The sequence below is a fragment of the Bufo gargarizans genome, chromosome 6, assembly GCF_014858855.1.
Source record: "Bufo gargarizans isolate SCDJY-AF-19 chromosome 6, ASM1485885v1, whole genome shotgun sequence".
NCBI lineage: Eukaryota > Metazoa > Chordata > Amphibia > Anura > Bufonidae > Bufo > Bufo gargarizans.
The window spans coordinates 315,986,288-316,008,545 of NC_058085.1; the positions used below are offsets into that span (position 1 = coordinate 315,986,288).

General features: G+C 44.4%; 1 protein-coding gene across 9 annotated transcripts in view; it reads left to right on the plus strand.

Moving 5' to 3' along the window:
- The window catches only part of MYPN (myopalladin), a 152,385-nt gene that overhangs the window by 124,011 nt on the left and 6,116 nt on the right, over window positions 1-22,258 (plus strand). For all 9 annotated transcript variants that reach the window (XM_044296590.1, XM_044296595.1, XM_044296592.1 and 6 more), the window contains 7 exons: window positions 10,005-10,121; window positions 10,558-10,915; window positions 13,766-14,245; window positions 15,909-16,053; window positions 17,342-17,563; window positions 18,744-18,893; window positions 22,008-22,090. In XM_044296590.1, coding sequence (XP_044152525.1) covers window positions 10,005-10,121; window positions 10,558-10,915; window positions 13,766-14,245; window positions 15,909-16,053; window positions 17,342-17,563; window positions 18,744-18,893; window positions 22,008-22,090 — 1,555 coding nt within the window. The remainder of the gene's footprint in view (window positions 1-10,004; window positions 10,122-10,557; window positions 10,916-13,765; window positions 14,246-15,908; window positions 16,054-17,341; window positions 17,564-18,743; window positions 18,894-22,007; window positions 22,091-22,258) is intronic.

Here is a 22,258-nt window from a genome sequence, read left to right on the forward strand (position 1 = left end):
CTGGACAAGGGACGGACAGGTCCTGTGGGATCCATGCCTGGTTCATTTTTATGAACGTCAGCTTGTCCACATTGGCTGTAGACAGGCGGCTGCGTTTGTCTGTAATGACGCCCCCTGCCGTGCTGAATACACGTTCAGACAAAACGCTGGCTGCCGGGCAGGCCAGCACCTCCAAGGCATAAAAGGCTAGCTCTGGCCACGTGGACAATTTAGAGACCCAGAAGTTGAATGGGGCCGAACCATCAGTCAGTACGTGGAGGGGTGTGCACACGTACTGTTCCACCATGTTAGTGAAATGTTGCCTCCTGCTAACACGTTGCGTATCAGGTGGTGGTGCAGTTAGCTGTGGCGTGTTGACAAAAGTTTTCCACATCTCTGCCATGCTAACCCTGCCCTCAGAGGAGCTGGCCGTGACACAGCTGCCTTGGCGACCTCTTGCTCCTCCTCTGCCTTGGCCTTGGGCTTCCACTTGTTCCCCTGTGACATTTGGGAATGCTCTCAGTAGCGCGTCTACCAACGTGCGCTTGTACTCGCGCATCTTCCTATCACGCTCCAGTGCAGGAAGTAAGGTGGGCACATTGTCTTTGTAGCGTGGATCCAGCAGGGTGGCAACCCAGTAGTCCGCACAGGTTAAAATGTGGGCAACTCTGCTGTCGTTGCGCAGGCACTGCAGCATGTAGTCGCTCATGTGTGCCAGGCTGCCCAGGGGTAAGGACAAGCTGTCCTCTGTGGGAGGCGTATCGTCATCGTCCTGCCTTTCCCCCCAGCCACGCACCAGTGATGGACCCGAGCTGCGTTGGGTGCCACCCCGCTGTGACCATGCTTCATCCTCATCCTCCTCCACCTCCTCCTCATCCTCGTCCTCCTCGTCCTCCAGTAGTGGGCCCTGGCTGGCCACATTTGTACCTGGCCTCTGCTGTTGCCAAAAACCTCCCTCTGAGTCACTTCGAAGAGACTGGCCTGAAAGTGCTAAAAATGACCCCTCTTCCTCCTCCTCCTCCTCCTCCTGGGCCACCTCCTCTTCCATCATCGCCCTAAGTGTTTTCTCAAGGAGACATAGAAGTGGTATTGTAACGCTGATAACGGTGTCATCGCCACTGGCCATGTTGGTGGAGTACTCGAAACAGCGCAACAGGGCACACAGGTCTCGCATGGAGGCCCAGTCATTGGTGGTGAAGTGGTGCTGTTCTGTAGTGCGACTGACCCGTGCGTGCTGCAGCTGAAACTCCACTATGGCCTGCTGCTGCTCGCACAGTCTGTCCAGCATGTGCAAGGTGGAGTTCCACCTGGTGGGCACGTCGCATATGAGGCGGTGAGCGGGAAGGCCGAAGTTACGCTGTAGCGCAGACAGGCGAGCAGCAGCAGGATGTGAACGCCGGAAGCGCGAACAGACGGCCCGCACTTTATGCAGGAGCTCTGACATGTCGGGGTAGTTGTGAATGAACTTCTGCACCACCAAATTCAGCACATGCGCCAAGCAAGGGATGTGCGTCAAATTGGCTAGTCCCAGAGCTGCAACGAGATTTCGCCCATTATCACACACCACCAGGCCGGGCTTGAGGCTCACCGGCAGCAACCACTCGTCGGTCTGTTGTTCAATACCCCGCCACAACTCCTGTGTGGTGTGGGGCCTGTCCCCCAAACATATGAGTTTCAGAATGGCCTGCTGACGTTTACCCCGGGCTGTGCTGAAGTTGGTGGTGAAGGTGTGTGGCTGACTGGATGAGCAGGTGGAAGAAGAGGAGGAGGAAGCCGAGAAGGAGGAGGTGGCAACAGGAGGCAAAGAATGTTGCCCTGCGATCCTTGGCGGCGGAAGGACGTGCGCCAAACAGCTCTCCGCCTGGGGCCCAGCTGCCACTACATTTACCCAGTGTGCAGTTAGGGAGATATAGCGTCCCTGGCCGTGCTTACTGGTCCACGTATCTGTGGTTAGGTGGACCTTGCTACAGATGGCGTTGCGCAGTGCACACTTGATTTTATCGGATACTTGGTTGTGCAGGGAAGGCACGGCTCTCTTGGAGAAGTAGTGCCGGCTGGGAACAACATACTGTGGGACAGCAAGCGACATGAGCTGTTTGAAGCTGTCTGTGTCCACCAGCCTAAATGACAGCATTTCATAGGCCAGTAGTTTAGAAATGCTGGCATTCAGGGCCAGGGATCGAGGGTGGCTAGGTGGGAATTTACGCTTTCTATCAAATGTTTGTGAGATGGAGAGCTGAACGCTGGCGTGTGACATGGTTGAGACGCTTGGTGACGGAGGTGGTGGTGGTGGTGTTGGTGGTACATCCCCTGTTTGCTGGGCGGCAGGTGCCAACGTTCCTCCAGAGGCGGAGGAAGAGGCCGAGGCGGCAGCAGCAGAATAGGCCGAGGCGGCAGCAGCAGAAGAGGTAGCAGGGGGAGCCTGAGTGACTTCCTTGGTTTTAAGGTGTTTACTCCACTGCAGTTCATGCTTTGCATGCAGGTGCCTGGTCATGCAGGTTGTGCTCAGGTTCAGAACGTTAATGCCTCGCTTCAGGCTCTGATGGCACAGCGTGCAAACCACTCGGGTCTTGTCGTCAGCACATTGTTTGAAGAAGTGCCATGCCAGGGAACTCCTTGAAGCTGCCTTTGGGGTGCTCGGTCCCAGATGGCGGCGGTCAGTAGCAGGCGGAGTCTCTTGGCGGCGGGTGTTCTGCTTTTGCCACTGCTCCCTCTTTTGCTACGCTGTTGGCTCGGTCTCACCACTGCCTCTTCCTCCGAACTGTGAAAGTCAGTGGCACGACCTTCATTCCATGTGGGGTCTAGGACCTCATCGTTCCCTGCATCGTCTTCCACCCAGTCTTGATCCCTGACCTCCTGTTCAGTCTGCACACTGCAGAAAGACGCAGCAGTTGGCACCTGTGTTTCGTCATCATCAGAGACATGCTGAGGTGGTATTCCCATGTCCTCATCATCAGGAAACATAAGTGGTTGTGCGTCAGTGCATTCTATGTCTTTCACCGCTGGGGAAGGGCTAGGTGGATGCCCTTGGGAAACCCTGCCAGCGGAGTCTTCAAACAGCATAAGAGACTGCTGCATAACTTGAGGCTGAGACAGTTTCCCTGGTATGCATGGGGGTGATGTGACAGACTGATGGGGTTGGTTTTCAGGCGCCATCTGTGCGCTTTCTGCAGAAGACTGGGTGGGAGATAATGTGAACGTGCTGGATCCACTGTCGGCCACCCAATTGACTAATGCCTGTACCTGCTCAGGCCTTACCATCCTTAGAACGGCATTGGGCCCCACCATATATCGCTGTAAATTCTGGCGGCTACTGGGACCTGAGGTAGTTGGTACACTAGGACGTGTGGATGTGGCAGAACGGCCACGTCCTCTCCCAGCACCAGAGGGTCCACTAACACCACCACGACCATGTCCACGTCCGCGTCCCTTACTAGATGTTTTTCTCATTGTTATGGTTCACCACAACAACAAATATATTATTTGGCCCAATGTATTGTATTCAAATTCAGCGGGATATAAATTTGAGGCCTAGTATTTAGGCGCTGGGTGACCGGTATGGATTTAGTGACAGAATTAGACTTGGAAATACACAGTAGCGGGTGTGTGTGAAGTTATTCTGAATGACCCAATGTGCACCTTGAATATTATATACCCTTTTAGGGATAGATTTCAAATAGCTCTGATATAGCAGAAACCACTAAATTATGAAATTGCTAAATTGGGAATTGTATTTCAACCCAGAACAAGAAATGTGCTTGAACGGACACTAAATAACTCGCCCAGCTACAGCACTAACGACAGATTTAGCTGGATATGAATTTGAGGCCTAGTATTTAGGCGCTGGGTGACAGGTATGGGTTTAGTGACAGAATTAGACTTGGAAATGCACAGTAGCGGGTGTGTGAAGTTATTCTGAATGACCCTATGTGCACCTTCAATATGATCTACCCTTTTAGGGATAGATTTCAAATAGCTCTGATATAGCAGAAACCACTAAATTATGAAATTGCTAAATTGGGAATTGTATTTCAACCCAGAACAAAAAATGTGCTTTGACGGACACTAAATAACTTTCCCAGCCACAACAGGACAGCGTTAACGAGAGATTTAGCAGGATATAAATTTGAGGCCTAGTATTTAGGCGCTGGGTGACAGGTATGGGTTTAGTGACAGAATTAGACTTAGAAATACACAGTAGCGGGTGTGTGTGAAGTTATTCTGAATGACCCAATGTGCACCTTGAATATTATATACCCTTTTAGGGATAGATTTCAAATAGCTCTGATAAAGCAGAAACCACTAAATTATGAAATTGCTAAATTGGGAATTGTATTTCAACCCAGAACAAGAAATGTGCTTGAACGGACACTAAATAACTCGCCCAGCTACAGCACTAAGGACAGATTTAGCTGGATATAAATTTGAGGCCTAGTATTTAGGCGCTGGGTGACAGGTATGGGTTTAGTGACAGAATTAGACTTGGAAATACACAGTAGCGGGTGTGTGTGAAGTTATTCTGAATGACCCAATGTGCACCTTGAATATTATATACCCTTTTAGGGATAGATTTCAAATAGCTCTGATATAGCAGAAACCACTAAATTATGAAATTGCTAAATTGGGAATTGTATTTCAACCCAGAACAAGAAATGTGCTTGAACGGACACTAAATAACTCGCCCAGCTACAGCACTAAGGACAGATTTAGCTGGATATAAATTTGAGGCCTAGTATTTAGGCGCTGGGTGACAGGTATGGGTTTAGTGACAGAATTAGACTTGGAAATGCACAGTAGCGGGTGTGTGAAGTTATTCTGAATGTCCCTATGTGCACCTTCAATATGATCTACCCTTTTAGGGATAGATTTCAAATAGCTCTGATATAGCAGAAACCACTAAATTATGAAATTGCTAAATTGGGAATTGTATTTCAACCCAGAACAAGAAATGTGCTTGAACGGACACTAAATAACTCGCCCAGCTACAGCACTAACGACAGATTTAGCTGGATATGAATTTGAGGCCTAGTATTTAGGCGCTGGGTGACAGGTATGGGTTTAGTGACAGAATTAGACTTGGAAATACACAGTAGCGGGTGTGTGTGAAGTTATTCTGAATGACCCAATGTGCACCTTCAATATGATCTACCCTTTTAGGGATAGATTTCAAATAGCTCTGATATAGCAGAAACCACTAAATTATGAAATTGCTAAATTGGGAATTGTATTTCAACCCAGAACAAGAAATGTGCTTGAACGGACACTAAATAACTCGCCCAGCTACAGCACTAACGACAGATTTAGCTGGATATGAATTTGAGGCCTAGTATTTAGGCGCTGGGTGACAGGTATGGGTTTAGTGACAGAATTAGACTTGGAAATACACAGTAGCGGGTGTGTGTGAAGTTATTCTGAATGACCCAATGTGCACCTTGAATATTATATACCCTTTTAGGGATAGATTTCAAATAGCTCTGATATAGCAGAAACCACTAAATTATGAAATTGCTAAATTGGGAATTGTATTTCAACCCAGAACAAGAAATGTGCTTGAACGGACACTAAATAACTCGCCCAGCTACAGCACTAAGGACAGATTTAGCTGGATATAAATTTGAGGCCTAGTATTTAGGCGCTGGGTGACAGGTATGGGTTTAGTGACAGAATTAGACTTGGAAATGCACAGTAGCGGGTGTGTGAAGTTATTCTGAATGTCCCTATGTGCACCTTCAATATGATCTACCCTTTTAGGGATAGATTTCAAATAGCTCTGATATAGCAGAAACCACTAAATTATGAAATTGCTAAATTGGGAATTGTATTTCAACCCAGAACAAGAAATGTGCTTGAACGGACACTAAATAACTCGCCCAGCTACAGCACTAAGGACAGATTTAGCTGGATATAAATTTGAGGCCTAGTATTTAGGCGCTGGGTGACAGGTATGGGTTTAGTGACAGAATTAGACTTGGAAATGCACAGTAGCGGGTGTGTGAAGTTATTCTGAATGTCCCTATGTGCACCTTCAATATGATCTACCCTTTTAGGGATAGATTTCAAATAGCTCTGATATAGCAGAAACCACTAAATTATGAAATTGCTAAATTGGGAATTGTATTTCAACCCAGAACAAGAAATGTGCTTGAACGGACACTAAATAACTCGCCCAGCTACAGCACTAACGACAGATTTAGCTGGATATAAATTTGAGGCCTAGTATTTAGGCGCTGGGTGACAGGTATGGGTTTAGTGACAGAATTAGACTTGGAAATGCACAGTAGCGGGTGTGTGAAGTTATTCTGAATGACCCTATGTGCACCTTGAATATTATATACCCTTTTAGGGATAGATTTCAAATAGCTCTGATACAGCAGAAACCACTAAATTTTTAAATTGCTAAATTGGGAATTGTATTTCAACCCAGAACAAAAAATGTGCTTTGACGGACACTAAATAACTTTCCCAGCCACAACAGGACAGCGGTAACGAGAGATTTAGCGGGATATAAATTTGAAGCCTAGTATTTAGGCGCTGGGTGACCGGTATGGATTTAGTGACAGAATTAGACTGGGATATGGCCAAAAAATAACCACACTATTGCTGGTTAAATGCACTTGGTGATGGGCGCAGCTTGCCCCTGATGTAGTATATGGCCAAAAAATGAACAGACTATTGCTGGTTAAATGCACTTGGTGTCACAGCTTGACCAACCACACTACTGAGGGTTAAATGCACTTGGTGACGGGCGCAGCTTGCCCCTGATGTAGTATATGGCCAAAAAATGAACAGACTATTGCTGGTTAAATGCACTTGGTGACGGGCGCAGCTTGCCCCTGATTTAGTATATGGCCAAAAAATGAACAGACTATTGCTGGTTAAATGCACTTGGTGTGATAGCTTGACCAACCACACTACTGAGGGTTAAATGCACTTGGTGACGGGCGCAGCTTGCCCCTGATGTAGTATATGGCCAAAAAATAAACAGACTATTGCTGGTTAAATGCACTTGGTGTGACAGCTTCACCCTGATGTAGGCTTTAGCCAAAAAACAAACGCACCATTGAGGGTTAAATGCACTTGGTGACAGGCGCAGCTTGCCCCTGATGTAGTATATGGCCAAAAAATAAACAGACTATTGCTGGTTAAATGCACTTGGTGTGACAGCTTCACCCTGATGTAGGCTTTAGCCAAAAAACAACCACACCATTGAGGGTTAAATGCACTTGGTCGCAGCTTGTGCTGGCGCACCACAAGACACAAAATGGCCGCCGATCACCCCAGAAAAATGTGACTGACAAACGGTCTGGGCAGCCTAAAAACAGTGAGCAATTGAGGATCAGCAGCTCAATGATCCACAGCTGCAGATCGATCAGTTAATCAAGTCCTTTGGAGGAGTTAATCTGCCTAATCTCGCCCTACTGTCGCAGCCGCAACCTCTCCCTACGCTAATCAGAGCAGAGTGACGGGCGGCGCTATGTGACTCCAGCTTAAATAGAGGCTGGGTCACATGGTGCTCTGGCCAATCACAGCCATGCCAATAGTAGGCATGGCTGTGATGGCCTCTTGGGGCAAGTAGTATGACGCTTGTTGATTGGCTGCTTTGCAGCCTTTCAAAAAGCGCCAAGAAAGCGTCACAAAAGCGCGAAGAAAGCGACGAACACCGAACCCGAACCCGGACTTTTACGAAAATGTCCGGGTTCGGGTCCATGTCACGGACACCCCAAAATTCGGTACGAACCCGAACTATACAGTTCGAGTTCGCTCATCCCTAATTATAATGCCCTCTGCCAATATACAGGTCCTTCTCAAAAAATTAGCATATTGTGATAAAGTTCATTATTTTCTGTAATGTACTGATAAACATTAGACTTTCATATATTTTAGATTCATTACACACCAACTGAAGTAGTTCAAGCCTTTTATTGTTTTAATATTGATGATTTTGGCATACAGCTCATGAAAACCCAAATTTCCTATCTAAAAAAATTAGCATATTTCATCCGACCAATAAATGAAAAGTGTTTTTAATACAAAAAAAGTCAACCTTCAAATAATTATGTTCAGTTATGCACTCAATACTTGGTGGGGAATCCTTTTGCAGAAATGACTGCTTCAATGCGGTGTGGCATGGAGGCAATCAGCCTGTGGCACTGCTGAGGTGTTATGGAGGCCCAGGATGCTTCGATAGCGGCCTTAAGCTCATCCAGAGTGTTGGGTCTTGCGTCTCTCAACTTTCTCTTCCCAATATCCCACAGATTCTCTATGGGGTTCAGGTCAGGAGAGTTGGCAGGCCAATTGAGCACAGTAATACCATGGTCAGTAAACCATTTACCAGTGGTTTTGGCACTGTGAGCAGGTGCCAGGTCGTGCTGAAAAATGAAATCTTCATCTCCATAAAGCTTTTCAGCAGATGGAAGCATGAAGTGCTCCAAAATCTCCTGATAGCTAGCTGCATTGACCCTGCCCTTGATAAAACACAGCGGACCAACACCAGCAGCTGACATGGCACCCCAGACCATCACTGACTGTGGGTACTTGACACTGGACTTCAGGCATTTTGGCATTTCCCTCTCCCCAGTCTTCCTCCATTTCCGAATGACATGCAAAATTTGCTTTCATTCGAAAAAAGTACTTTGGACCACTGAGCAACAGTCCAGTGCTGCTTCTCTGTAGCCCAGGTCAGGCGCTTCTGCCGCTGTTTCTGGTTCAAAAGTGGCTTGACCTGGGGAATGCGGCACCTGTAGCCCATTTCCTGCACACGCCTGTACACGGTGGCTCTGGATGTTTCTACTCCAGACTCAGTCCACTGCTTCCGCAGGTCCCCCAAGGTCTGGAATCGGTCCTTCTCCACAATCTTCCTCAGGGTCCGGTCACCTCTTCTCGTTGTGCAGCGTTTTCTGCCACACTTTTTCCTTCCCACAGACTTCCCACTGAGGTGCCTTGATACAGCACTCTGGGAACAGCCTATTCGTTCAGAAATTTCTTTCTGTGTCTTACCCTCTTGCTTGAGGGTGTCAATGATGGCCTTCTGGACAGCAGTCAGGTCGGCAGTCTTACCCATGATTGCGGTTTTGAGTAATGAACCAGGCTGGGAGTTTTTAAAAGCCTCAGGAATCTTTTGCCGGTGTTTAGAGTTAATTAGTTGATTCAGATGATTAGGTTAATAGCTCATTTAGAGAACCTTTTCATGATATGCTAATTTTTTTAGATAGGAATTTGGGGTTTTCATGAGCTGTATGCCAAAATCATCAATATTAAAACAATAAAAGGCTTGAACTACTTCAGTTGGTGTGTAATGAATCTAAAATATATGAAAGTCTAATGTTTATCAGTACATTACAGAAAATAATGAACTTTATCACAATATGCTAATTTTTTTAGAAGGACCTGTATATACGGTAATGCTCCCTCCTATATTTCCAGCATATAATGCTCCTCCGTCTTCCCCCCATAGTGCCAGTAGATAATACTCCCCTTGTAGTGCCAATAGATAATGCTCCTCAATGCCCCTCCAATAGTGCCATTATATATAATGCATCCTCTGTAGTGCTAGTATAAGTCAGTAGTCAGTAGTAATGTCAGTAGTGCCAAAAATGTAAATGTTTAGTATAAAAAAAATAAAAATCACCTCACTCCCATTCCCCGCCACTGCCTGTGATGCAGGCCACAGACTCATCTGTGGCCTGAGCTGGTGCGTCCCAGTGCAGGTGGTGGCGATGACATCACCGCTTCTGCGTCAGTTGTCATAGGGCCTATGAGGCTGAACGACCACAGATGCAACCCTGATGGAGCCCTCCCTTATGGGTAGCGAAGTGGCTCCCTGGGCCCTGATCGAGAGGATCCATTTTCATGTAAAGGTGAGCTGGGACATGTGTTGTACAACCGTAAAGGTACATAGGTTTGCACAGAATCTGGAGACACAAAATGACTATATGTATTTGCTATAATTACATAAAGCAAAAAAAAAAAATTAAATATATATGGGTACTTGCTGTTAAAAAGAGTATTTCTGTTTCATTCAACAGAAGAGATATGCACTTTAGTTATTGCAGAAGTCTTCTCTGAAGATTCTGGCATGTTTACATGTACAGCAAGCAACAAGTATGGCACCACTTCTAGCATTGCCTATCTGACTGTGAAAGGTAAGTGACAGTATAGTTGGACTCTTCTAAATATGCTCAGTCCTTTCAAATCAGTTATGATTAAGGACTAAGTGTCTGAAACGTGTCAACTGGTGTTGGAGTGTGAGGTTTGATCCACATGCTGTAATTTTGCTACCACGAATAATTAGACAAGCGACACAACAATTACTTTGCAGTGCTGGAACTTCATTTATTATAGTTATGCTCAGTCCATTCAAAGCCATCTGATCCTGCAGTCATAATGCTGACTATCATAATGAAACGGAGTAAACATGGTGTATACATGAACTGCAGCTTAGTCTCCCGTTGAAAACAATGGAAAGTAGTTTCACGGCAGATTCAGCTTGGTTGAAACCTTTGCCCAAAATCCTCAGTGTAAACCTACCCTTACTACTATTGTGATGAAATGAGAGCTTTAATTTTCTTGTTTTTCCAGACTCCAATGACAATCCCATTAAAACTCCACTAACCATAAGCACAATCAACATAGATGCCTTTAAAAGGGAACCTCTGCCCGCCACACCTCCGCCAGTTCTAATGGAAGCACCTCCAAAGCCTAAACTAGAGGGGGTTCTAGTGAATCACAATGAGCCAAGGCCGAGCTCGAAAATTGGCCTGAGAGTTCATTTTAACTTACCTGACGATGACAAAGGAAGCGAATCATCGTCTGAAGAAACTGTCCTGCTCGGAAGGCACTATGGATCAAATAACCAGGATATGTTAAATGGTCAATCGTACTCACTATTATCTGGGTGTATGAAGGAGCCTCCGCCAGTATTCGCAAAGCCAAAACTGTAAGTAGTTTTTCTGTTGCATTTTCTCCATATTTCGTGTTTGATATATACATGATCTGGGTAACAAAGGCTTCAGAATACTTTTTTTTCCAGTTAAGACCATTTGTCTTCATCATTTTCTTTTTTTACCCAGTTGAACTTGAGGAACTCATGAATGATGTATAATTTTTTCCCAAGCAATGTGCCTAGGTGACCATATAACCTAAAGCAGTTGCATGCTTATGCTTTTCCAATACATTTATTATAAAGCTAGTAAAAATGAAGTATTTAGACAACTGTCGAATATCTTTAAACATTTCTATATCTTTAATTAGAAAGTGTGTTAGCTCTTCTTTTGCCCTTGGCTGTTACATCAACCCCAAGGTTTTTCGCTCTAAAGCTATTTCCTTTCTATCAGGAGAAATATTAGTAATTTGGATATATTAATTTCTGTTGATCTCTGTCCATGTTGCCTGGGCCCAGGTCTAGGTCAGGTTTGATAGAGGTCCCAGAACAGAAAATTTTTTGCCCCAGTAGTAGTATTATATAATGTATCAACATAAATGTTACATAATTTTGCCATACATCCAAGATAGCTATAGGCTGAATGCTCGTTCAGTCACCCCTGATCCCCCATATACATGCATGCTCAGTAGGAAGAGTGAGAGGATACGGCTGTCAGGCTCTTCTGGCAGTTTCTTATCACCCTGGGAACAAAAGGTTCAGGCAGTTGAAATCCAACATGCCCAATCCTTATGTGCCCCAAACATCTGCCATCGGTGGAGAGTCAGGAGAGCACCATATACATTAGGGTGGGTTCTCATTGCGTTTTATGCCTCTTTTTGATGTATACGTTACAATAAAAAAGGATACAAAAAAGCAGCACTCCATGTTCTTGTATTCTGTATACTTGTTTTTTACAATGGAACTCTGGTGAACGTATGCCACTGTATGGCATCAGTCTGAGGCATCTGTTTAACATATACGTTTTTTGTATAAATTAAAAAGATGGGAAAAAATGTGATGTGAACCCAGCCTTAGATGGTCATCTGGTCCTGCTGAAATCAGTTGGTTTGCCCAACAGACATCTAATGAGTCTGCTCAGCATGAGGATAGGTATGGTTCCATTACAGTGGCCGATATTTCGGCCAATAATTGCTAAAGTGCGCTCATCACCGATCATCTGCCACTGATTGCCCGATGAACAAGCAAACACTTAAAGGGGTTGTCCGAGTTATGAAAAAAAATTATATAGCACTGAAAATCTGATATATAACTGAGCTAAGCAAGTTTTATGCAAAAAAATATATATATTTCCTAATTTCTCTGGCTCTTTTCTGGCCCTTTGTTTACATGCAATAAAAACAATCTCTGCCCCTCCCCCTGCACTACTAAGGGAGTGAATACAAGTGCTGCCCTGAGTGACATGTCTGCCTGCTGGGATACTCTGCAGCATGTTGTATGCGTAGGACTACAAGTCCAAGCTGTATAATGACACTGCTAAGGGAGTGGATACAAGAGCTGCCCTGAGTGCTGGGAGAAAACACCAACTTGTAAGTGTAGAACTTCATGTCCCACCTGTATAATGACACTGCTAATACACACAGGATCTTCCCCCCTACCTTCTTGTGCAATGTTCTCTCTAGCATGTAAGCTCCAGTGCCCAGCATTGTCACTGCCTGCAGAGCTGTGCAGCTGAAGGGGTTAAGAATCCTAGCAGAGAGTAGACGGCAGTGAAGGGGGCGTGGCCAGCACAGTGACGTCTCGTTTACAGGCTTGTAAACGACCTTTATCAGAGCAGGGAGAGAAGCTGACATCACGGGTCATGTGACCCTCAGTGAAATCTGAGAAACCAGCCGCTGGAGATAAAGTGATTTAATTGGAAAGCTGTTACATTTGCTTAGTTAGGAACATAGAAAGAACAAAAAATAACTCGGATAACCCCTTTAAGCATGCGTAAAAATCAGCGCGTGCCCATCAGTAAAGCGCTAGACAGTATGGGGACGAGAGAAGGCATAGCGATCGCTCCTTCCCATGCTCCTTCGTTAGCTAGCAAGCGATTGCTGGGATGGAATGCTTCCCTCCTGACAATCGCTTGCTGATCTGCCTGTCGAAGGCTTTACATGCTTCCTCAATGTCTGCAGTTGGGCATGTTACAGTTTACCATGCTTGGATGCTTGTTAAACCAGGAGATGAGCATTGTCAGAGGTGCCTGGTGGGTTTTTTTTTATCCTCCTCTCCCTGTGGCAATAAATATGCATGCTCGAGCACTGGATTTCTTCGAATAAGCAGTGCTGGAAGAGAAAAATGGAGATCTAACCCTTTGCAATAAAAAAGTTAATTAAATATTAATTTAAAAAGCTAAATAATTTCTTATCCCCCTTTTTAAATCATTTCTACTTTTCAATATATAATGAAAATTACACCAAACTGGCAGGGGTACACCACCAATGAGGCCAGGTGAGGAGATCGCCTCAGGCAGCACCAGGTAGGGAGTGTTCAGAAAGGACTGGGGAGAAATAGGTTGTGAAGGCAATTGCATGCTTACCCCCTTATCACATCCAGCATTTAGTAATACAAATGAGTGTGGTTCCAGATTACTCATTAGATGACAGAGTATTTTCATCAGTACCTATGATACCCAAGCCTTATGGTGGCAAATCGTATGTTCTGAGCTTAGTACCTGATGACCAGTTAAGAACATTGAAAAAATACAACACTCCTCAGCATGTTTCTTGAATTCTAAAGTGGTAGTCACCTACATTGCTTCTGTTTCCAGATCACATATGTTGTGCCAATCACTGTATATGTATGTACATACTGTACTGATGCTTGTAACAATCTTTAAAGAATTACATTTATTTTGTGCAGAGATGCTATGAAACTACAACAGCTTCATAACCAAGTAATGAATGAGCAGCAAGTTCAGCCATCAGCTCCTAATGTTGTGGCAAGAGATGTTGTGTCAAGTCCAGCCATTCAGAATTCATTTACTGCTGGCCAACCTTACATGTTTCCTCGCCCCCATCATTTCTTTACAAGTTCTGACTCCGTAAATACATACCCAGTTTCTCCGACAAGACCATGGGCAGCAGGCACGCAAAGTGCTTCCAATACTTCATCTGTTGTTTTATCGCCTTCAGCCTCCTCTATACAACCTCAATCCATATTACCTTCAGCATCTCCTACACAGCCCAACTGGAACCAATTCCAAGCACAAACTGTACCACCATCTCCTATTTCTCCACCACGGATACAGAATCCTGTTGCATTTCTAAGTTCTGTTCTTCCTTCACTACCATCTACTCCTAATGCAACAAACTCAATGGGTCTACCAAGAAGTGCCACCTTGTAAGTATCTACTGTATTTCTCTCCACCGAGTTAGATTTAACCTGTCCAAACATGTGCCATTAACATGTGGCATGTTTTACATATGTCCATGCTGAAGCTACAAGCCCAGAACTTGAGGCTGTCTTATCTGGGAGTTATCATGACGACATTTCAAACTTGTGTTCTCTACTTATGTAGTCTTCTGAGAGACATTGGTGGAGATTTAGGCTACGTTCACATCTGCGTTTTTGCTGGGATCAGCAAAAATGCATCCGGTTAATAATACAACCATCTGCACCCATTCAGAATGGATCCAGTTCTATTATCTACAAAATGAACAAGACTAAAACACCTGTAAGTCAATGGACGCTGGATCCGTTTTTCTTTTCGTGTTTCAGATCCGTCTTAATCAGTATCCCATGACGCACAGAAAAACGCTGCTTCCAATGCACTCCGTTTTGATTTGTTCAGTTGCGTTTTCCTCCGGTTTTGAGATCCTCTGCTGAATCTCAAAAACGGAAAGAAAAACGCAGATGTGAGAGTAGTCTTACTAATCAAAATGCACCAGAATAATGGCATAAATTCTACCAAAAACTGGTGTACATGCTTTACTTCTCATTTTGAAGTGTTTCAGACACTTTTTTGGCTTGGGTTGTGGGTTATCAGAAATGGGTTATTTATGTAGCATGTGCATGAATTACCACAAACCCTGTTTAGATAAATTTAACAGTCGCAGAACTTTCTCGGAGACCATTAGATATGTTTCAAAAGTTCAGATCAATGTTCATTCTGGAGAAAAAGTAAATAGGCATTTTAATGGATTGACTCACTTCGGACACTGGTGGTGGCATATCGCTGGTTGCATAGAAACTTATGGAGTGATGGCTACGTTTGCGTAGCAGCCCTCCATTCATTTCTATGGGAGTACCGAAAATCGGCGTGCATTCGGCACTCCCATAGAAATGAATGGAGAGCGGCTGCACATGCTCAGTGCACTCTTGTTCTTTTTGGGGGCCTTGTTCTAGAGATAGACCTATCGGTGAGGCAACCCCTTTAAGTGCACTGAGGACAGGCTTGAACCACTATGTGCACCCTTGCTTCTCCTGCTCCCTCAGCTAACCCCTCCCTGTCAATTGACAGAGCCCGGGAAGATGACTATGCAGGAACCTTGACCTGGGAATCAAGAAGTGGGAGGGGCTTGCAGAGGAAACAGGAGGAGCCAGGGTGCACAGAATGGCTTGGGCCCACCCTCAGTGCACTTCACTGCTCTTTTGCATATGGAGTCACTAAGTGAAAGGTATCCTTACATTCAGCTGAGCATGGTGCCTGTTTAAGATTTAATTCTTGCTTTGGCTAGAAAACAAAAAGTACATTAGAAATGCATTAAACTGCTCCATGTGGACCGTGCCTAGTGCAGTAGTGGTGTGATTAAAAACTTCACTAAAATTCAGTTTAAACATTTTAGCCTAGTGCAATGCATATGTTCTATACTTAGTCTATAAATGCTTCTGTATAAGGGATGTAACACATCCCCAAATTGCTATGAATACACTATATTTTATGTGCTGCCTGGTTCCAGTACGTATTATACATTATGTTATATACATATATTATATATATTATATCATACAACCCTGTTTGTACCCCATTCACTGGTTACAATGTATGCCATCTTCCCTCCAGATCCTTTGCTGGATCTCCAAAGAAAAATTCAAAATCAGCGTGGTTTAGTTCACAGGATCAAATACAAGAAAGCAAGAATCAAGTTGTGCGGGAATTAGAAAATAAGCTGTCACTGAGAGATGATGCACCTGTACCCCGGCAGCAGGTATGTAGTATTTATCTGAAATATATATTATTTCTATTTAACTTTCACAAGGGACTGATTCCCGAAACAGGTGTAATAAAGTCAGCTCTTATAATTGTTACTCTCAGTAACATGAAAAAATAATTAGTTGTATTAAAGGGGTTTTCCAGGAGTTAAATATTGATGACCTGTCCTCAGGATAGATCATTAATATCACAATGGTGGGGGGCCGACTCTCGGCACCCTTGCTCATCAGCACGTTGAAGAGGCAGTAGCACTCGGGTGATCTCCGCACTCTTTTCCTAGGCCTGTGATGTCAATTCATTCAGTCACATAGCCTCTGTGGAGCTTAGTCTGATTCAAGTGAATGGGACTGAGCTGCACTACTACTATTCAGTGTATGGCACTGTGCTTGGTATATTGTGAAGAGGCCATTTGTCCAAGTGCTGTGGTCCCTTCAAGCAGTTGATCTGTGGGGGTGTCACGAGTCAGACCCCCACCGATCCTATACTGAGGTCATCAATATTTAAAGTGTAACTGTCATATACTGTATATTTTTTTATTTGTAAGTTTATAGGTCCATTCACACGTCCGCAGTGTTTTGCGGATCTGAAAACACCGGGCCGGCACCCCAATAGAAATTTTTGCGGAGCCTTGGACCGGAAGTTCGGGGCCAGGGACCGGAAATGTGGATGCAGACAGCTCACTGTGTGCTGTCCGCATCTTTTCCATCCCTATTGAAAATTAATAGCTCCGCACCCGTTCCGCATAATTGCAGAACGGATCTGGACCCAAAGTGCGGGCGTCTGAATGGACCCTATTATCATGTATACCTAAGTTAGTCAGTCAATGATTGTCAAAAGATCTATAATTACCTTACAATAACAGCTTTCATTGATGTTTCCTGTACCTTTCCACTGGTCCCTAAAAGACCATTGCTACGGCTTTTCGGTCTTCCCTTTCGTGTAAACAGAAGACGGGCGGTCCTCCACACTGCATGCCTGCATTAGGCTTCAGAGTGAGAGGGCGTGTCTCTCAGTAATCCAATCTGATTGGCTGGCAGGAAGTTGCAAGCTCAAACAAGTGTGTCTGTATGTGAAGTGAGGGAATGCAGTTTTGGTCTCAGAACTGGTAGAGAAGCCATCATGAGAAGATCTTCATATTGTAGGGTTCAAAACCCCTGTAACTAAGGGAAAAGCTAAAGGATAACAGTGGTATGTGAAGAAACTAAAGATTGCTTTTGATGAAAACATGACAGTTACACTTTAATTCCAAGAATACCCCTTTAATACCATTGTTATACTTGCAGGAATACAAGATATCCAGTTTTGAGCAGAGGTTGATGAATGAGATAGAGTTCCGCTTGGAGCGTACCCCTGTTGAGGAATCTGATGATGAGGTCCAACATGACGAGATCCCCACAGGAAAGTACATTGCACCAATATTTGATCGCAGACTCAAACATTTCCGCGTCACAGAAGGAGCATCGATCACATTCACGTGTAAAGTCGTCGGGATACCTGTACCTAAGGTTTGTAATTTCTTTGCATAAATTAACGTTTTAGATATAAACACCACCAGCAGAATAGGAATAGGGAATAGGAATGTTATAGAGATTATTAAAAGCGTTATCCAGGAAATGATAATGATGACCTATCCTCAGGATAGGTCATCATTATCACATGGGCGGGGGATCTGAGTCCTGGCACCCCCACGATCAGCTGTTCCAGGGTGCCGCCGCATTCACCGGAACTCTGGTGAGCGTGGCAGGCTCCTGGCATGTCTCCAAGCACAGCATTGTACATTGTATAGCAGATGTGCTTGGTATCGCAGCTCAGCCCCATTCACTTCAATGGGGCTGAGCTGTAGCCAGGCCATGTGACCGCTGTATGGTGAAGTCACATGGCCTAAGAAGAATACGTGGACTTCACAGAGTGCCCGGCCACTTCTAACAGCTGATGGTGGAGGGCCCCATACCCCCTGTAGCCCCCCGTAAATGAACAGAGCAGCCGATCGCGCATGCTCATGGCCGCTCTATTCATTTCTATGGGAATTCTGGAGATAGCCAAGTACAGCGTTTGGCTATCTCCAGACTTCCCATAGAAATGAATGGAGCGCCCACTTGCATGCCCGACCAGCTGCTCAGTTCCTTTAAGGGGGCTGCAGAAGGTACAGGGTCCTGGTTCTTGTGACCAGTGGGGGGTTCCAGCGGTAGGATCCCCACCAATCTAATAGTTTCCCCTACCCTGCGGATAGGGGATAACTTAATCTAACTGGACTACCCTTTAAATAAGACCCCTAAAATTAAGCAGACCACAGTCAAATCTTGACCCTCCCCCCACCTACACAGGATGATTGGCTGATTTCCCTGTATCAGTGTGTACACAGAAGGCTGTAAAACATCCATGTGTTTTTTTTTTTTCACTCCTGTATTATCCTGTGCTACTGCTACTGTCCTACTGCCTCCATTTGCTATTGTAAAAGCAGAGGAGCAGAGCCTGGAATTTGTGGCACCCGATTCCCAGTAATCCGAATTCCAGCACCACTAATTATTCTAAATGTTTACAGTGACACCCACATCCTGTTACTGGTGTTGCATAGAATTTAGGAGATATTTTTCTACATAACTTCAGTCTGGAAATGAACGCGTGATACCTGCGTTTTATGAATGAATGGGGAGTAATTTTTGGCTCACATGCTCAATATTTTAGGTTTATTGGTTCAAAGACGGAAAGCAGATTTCAAAGAAGAATGAGCATTGTAAGATGAAGAGAGAAGCAGATGGAACGTGCTTATTACATATCGAATATGCCACCAATGATGACGATGGAAATTACACAATTATGGCTGCAAATCCACAGGTAACAGTTCACATACGTTGTGTTACAGAAGATGCGGACACGATTGGAAGTGGTGCTTACCTGGCAATGTGAGGCCCGGCCACAGTTGCATCCCCTGTTACCACTTTGCTTTGTTTGCTAAGTACAGTGAGGAACAGAAGCATTTGAACACGCTGCAATTTTGCAAGTTCTTCCACTTGGAAATCATGGAGGGGTCTGAAATTCACATTGTAGGTGCATTCTCACTCTGAGAGACAGAATAAAAAATAAAAAAATTCAGGAAATCACATTGTATGATTTTTTAAGAATTTATTTGTCTTGCACTGCTAAACATAAGTATTTGAACACCTGAGAAACAGCAAGAATTCTGGCTCTCAAAGACCTGTTACTGTGCCTTTAAAAGGTCCACCTCTACTCCACTCATTAATCTAACTTAGTAGCACCTGTCTGAGCTCTTTAAAGACCCCTCTCCACCCACAGTCAGTCAGACGCCAACTACTACCATGGGCAAGACCAAGGAGCTGTCAAAAGACACCAGAGACAAAATTGTGGACCTCCACAAGGCTGGAAAGGGCTACGGGGCAATTGCCAAGCAGCTTGGTGAAAATAGATCAACTGTTGGAGCAATTGTTAGAAAATGGAAGAGGCTAAAGACGACTGTCAGTCTCCCTCGGACTGGGGCTTCATGCAAAATCTCACCTCGTGGGGTATCACTAATGATAAGAAAGGTGAGGAATCAGCCCAGAACTACAAGGGAGGAGCTGGTCAAGGACATGAAGAGAGCTGGGACCACAGTTTCAAAGGTCACTGTTGGTAGAACACTACACCGTCATGGTTTCAAATCATGCATTGCATGGTAGGTTCCCCTGCTCAAGTCATCACATGTCCAGGCCCATCTGAAGTTTGCCAATGACCATCTGGATAATCCAGAGGAGGCATGGGAGAAAGTCATGTGGTCAGATGGGACCAAAGTAGAACTTTTTGGTCTAAACTTCACTCGTCCTGTTTGGAGGAAAAAGAAGGATGAGCTGCATCCCAAGAACACCATCTCTACTGTGAAGCATGGGGGTGGTAACATGCTTTGGGGGTGCTTTTCTGTGAAGGGGAGATGACAACTGTACTGTATTAAGGAGAGGATGAATGGGGCGATTTAGTGTGAGATTTTGAGCAACAACCTCCAGAGCATTGAAGATGGGTCGTGGCTGGGTCTTCCAATATGACAATAACCCGAAGCACACAGCCAGGATAACCAAGGAGTGGCTCCATAAGAAGCATATCAAGGTTCTGGAGTGGCCTAGCCAGTCTCCAGACCTAAATCCAATAGAACATCTTTGGAGGGACAAAGATGCTCAGCGACAGCCCCGAAACCTGACAGATCTAGAGGAGATCTGTGTGGAGGACTGGGCCACTGTTGCAGTGTTTGCAAACCTGGTCAAGAACTACAGGAAACGTTTGACCTCTGGAATTGAAAACAAAGGCCTCTGTACCAAATATTAACACAGATTTTCTCAGGTGTTCAAATACTTATGTTCAAATACTTATGTTCAGCAGTGCAAGACAAATACATTCTTTAAAAATCATACAATGGGATTTCCTGTTTTTTTAAAATTTTATTCTGTCTCTCAGAGTGGGAATGCACCTACAATGTGAATTTCAGACTCCTCCATGATTTTTAAGTGGGTGAACTTGCAAAATCGCAGGGTGTTCAAATACTTCTGTTCCTCACTGTATGTTCTTCTCTCCCTAAAGGCCCCATGGCTGTGGCACATACACCCTTAGTAATACAGTTACGTGATTTGTCTTATTGAGCAGTGCTGCACATGACCACTAGGTGGGGATGTTGTCACATGCAATTTTAGTAGAGAAAGCTAAATATAAGTACTGCAATCACAAAAAACACACATATATAAACACACGATTTTAAGATTAATAAATAATTCTATGTAAATATGTATTAACCGGTTCATTATTTAATACTTATTCTTCTCTAATACTAGTAATGTGTAGGGGAATTTAGGCAATTAAATAATAACAAAATATAAGTTTAATGAGATCATGAATCCAAACACTGCAGAGTTAAGGCGCTCATACACCTTTAATATCTGATGACTGATTGCTCCCCATACATGTTTGATCAATGGAGGGGTCTGGTACCCATGCTCCTCAGAATAGTGAAGAGACCACAATGCTTGCAGCTTGTCCAGTTCACCTACTGTGAACACAGTGCCCCCCTCATTGTGCTGATCGGCAGAGGTCCAGGAGTCGGACTCCCACCTATTAAATATTGATAGCCTATGTTAAGGATAAACCATTGATGTTATAGTCCCAGAGAAGACAAGAAATATGCTGATGGAGAGACATTTGCCTATGTCATACTGCACTGTAGGGATATTCTGCTGGCAGACACTTCTAACAATGGTTATTTGCCAAAGGAACAAAGGATTTGGCAGGTTGCAATCCAACATACCCAGTCCTTCCATCATCCCATGAAAATCGTTAGATGATCCCACCAAAATTGTGGATCTGGCCAATTGTAAAATGGTTACTGATGAAAATAAAATCTAGAATATTCGCGATTATGAAGATACAGCACTATATTTGCGATAAAAATTTGCGATTAGAATATTTGCGATCAACACTAATAATAAATCCAGAGCCTCTCCAGCATCAATACTCCTCTCTACATACGGGTAACTGCTGCAGCAAGTCCCTGACCTCAGCGGTGATGCTAGCATGCATGGCATGTGACCACTGCACTGAAGTCAACTGCATGGGTCACTTGGATGTATGTGATGTCATTGCTGCAGGACAATGAAATAAAGATCAGCGGGGGAGCTACCACAGGATCGGCGCTGGACCACACAGGTGAGTAATAGTTGGTTTGTTATTTGAAAGCATTGGCTGCAGGTACTATCATTTATTATATTTTTGGACAACTCCTTTAATGTGTGTAAACTGCTAAATCTCGACGGAAGGATCTGACTAATATAAGGACGCCTAGGACTGTATAGGAGCCAAAAGCACCAGACATCAATATAACATATAGACATATGACATCTATATTGGGGTATATATGAACACTAGAGAAATAATGGAGGAACCTGTCATGTACATGTAATTTGCCCTGTTTTACAGGGAAAAATCAGCTGTTCTGGACATTTAATTGTGCAGTCAACACCGCTGCGTCCACGCTCTATTCCTACAGTGCTCTCTCATAGGTAAGCCCTTTTTTTGTCAATTATTATTTTAAAAAATCCTCTTCTGGTTTCCTGGGATAAACTGTTGTGGAGGGTTATACTTTTACTATAACCCCTACTATCAAATAAGTTGAAGTATATCACTTAAAGGGAATCTGTCACCAGCAACCTCTAACTGTTTGCATAGAC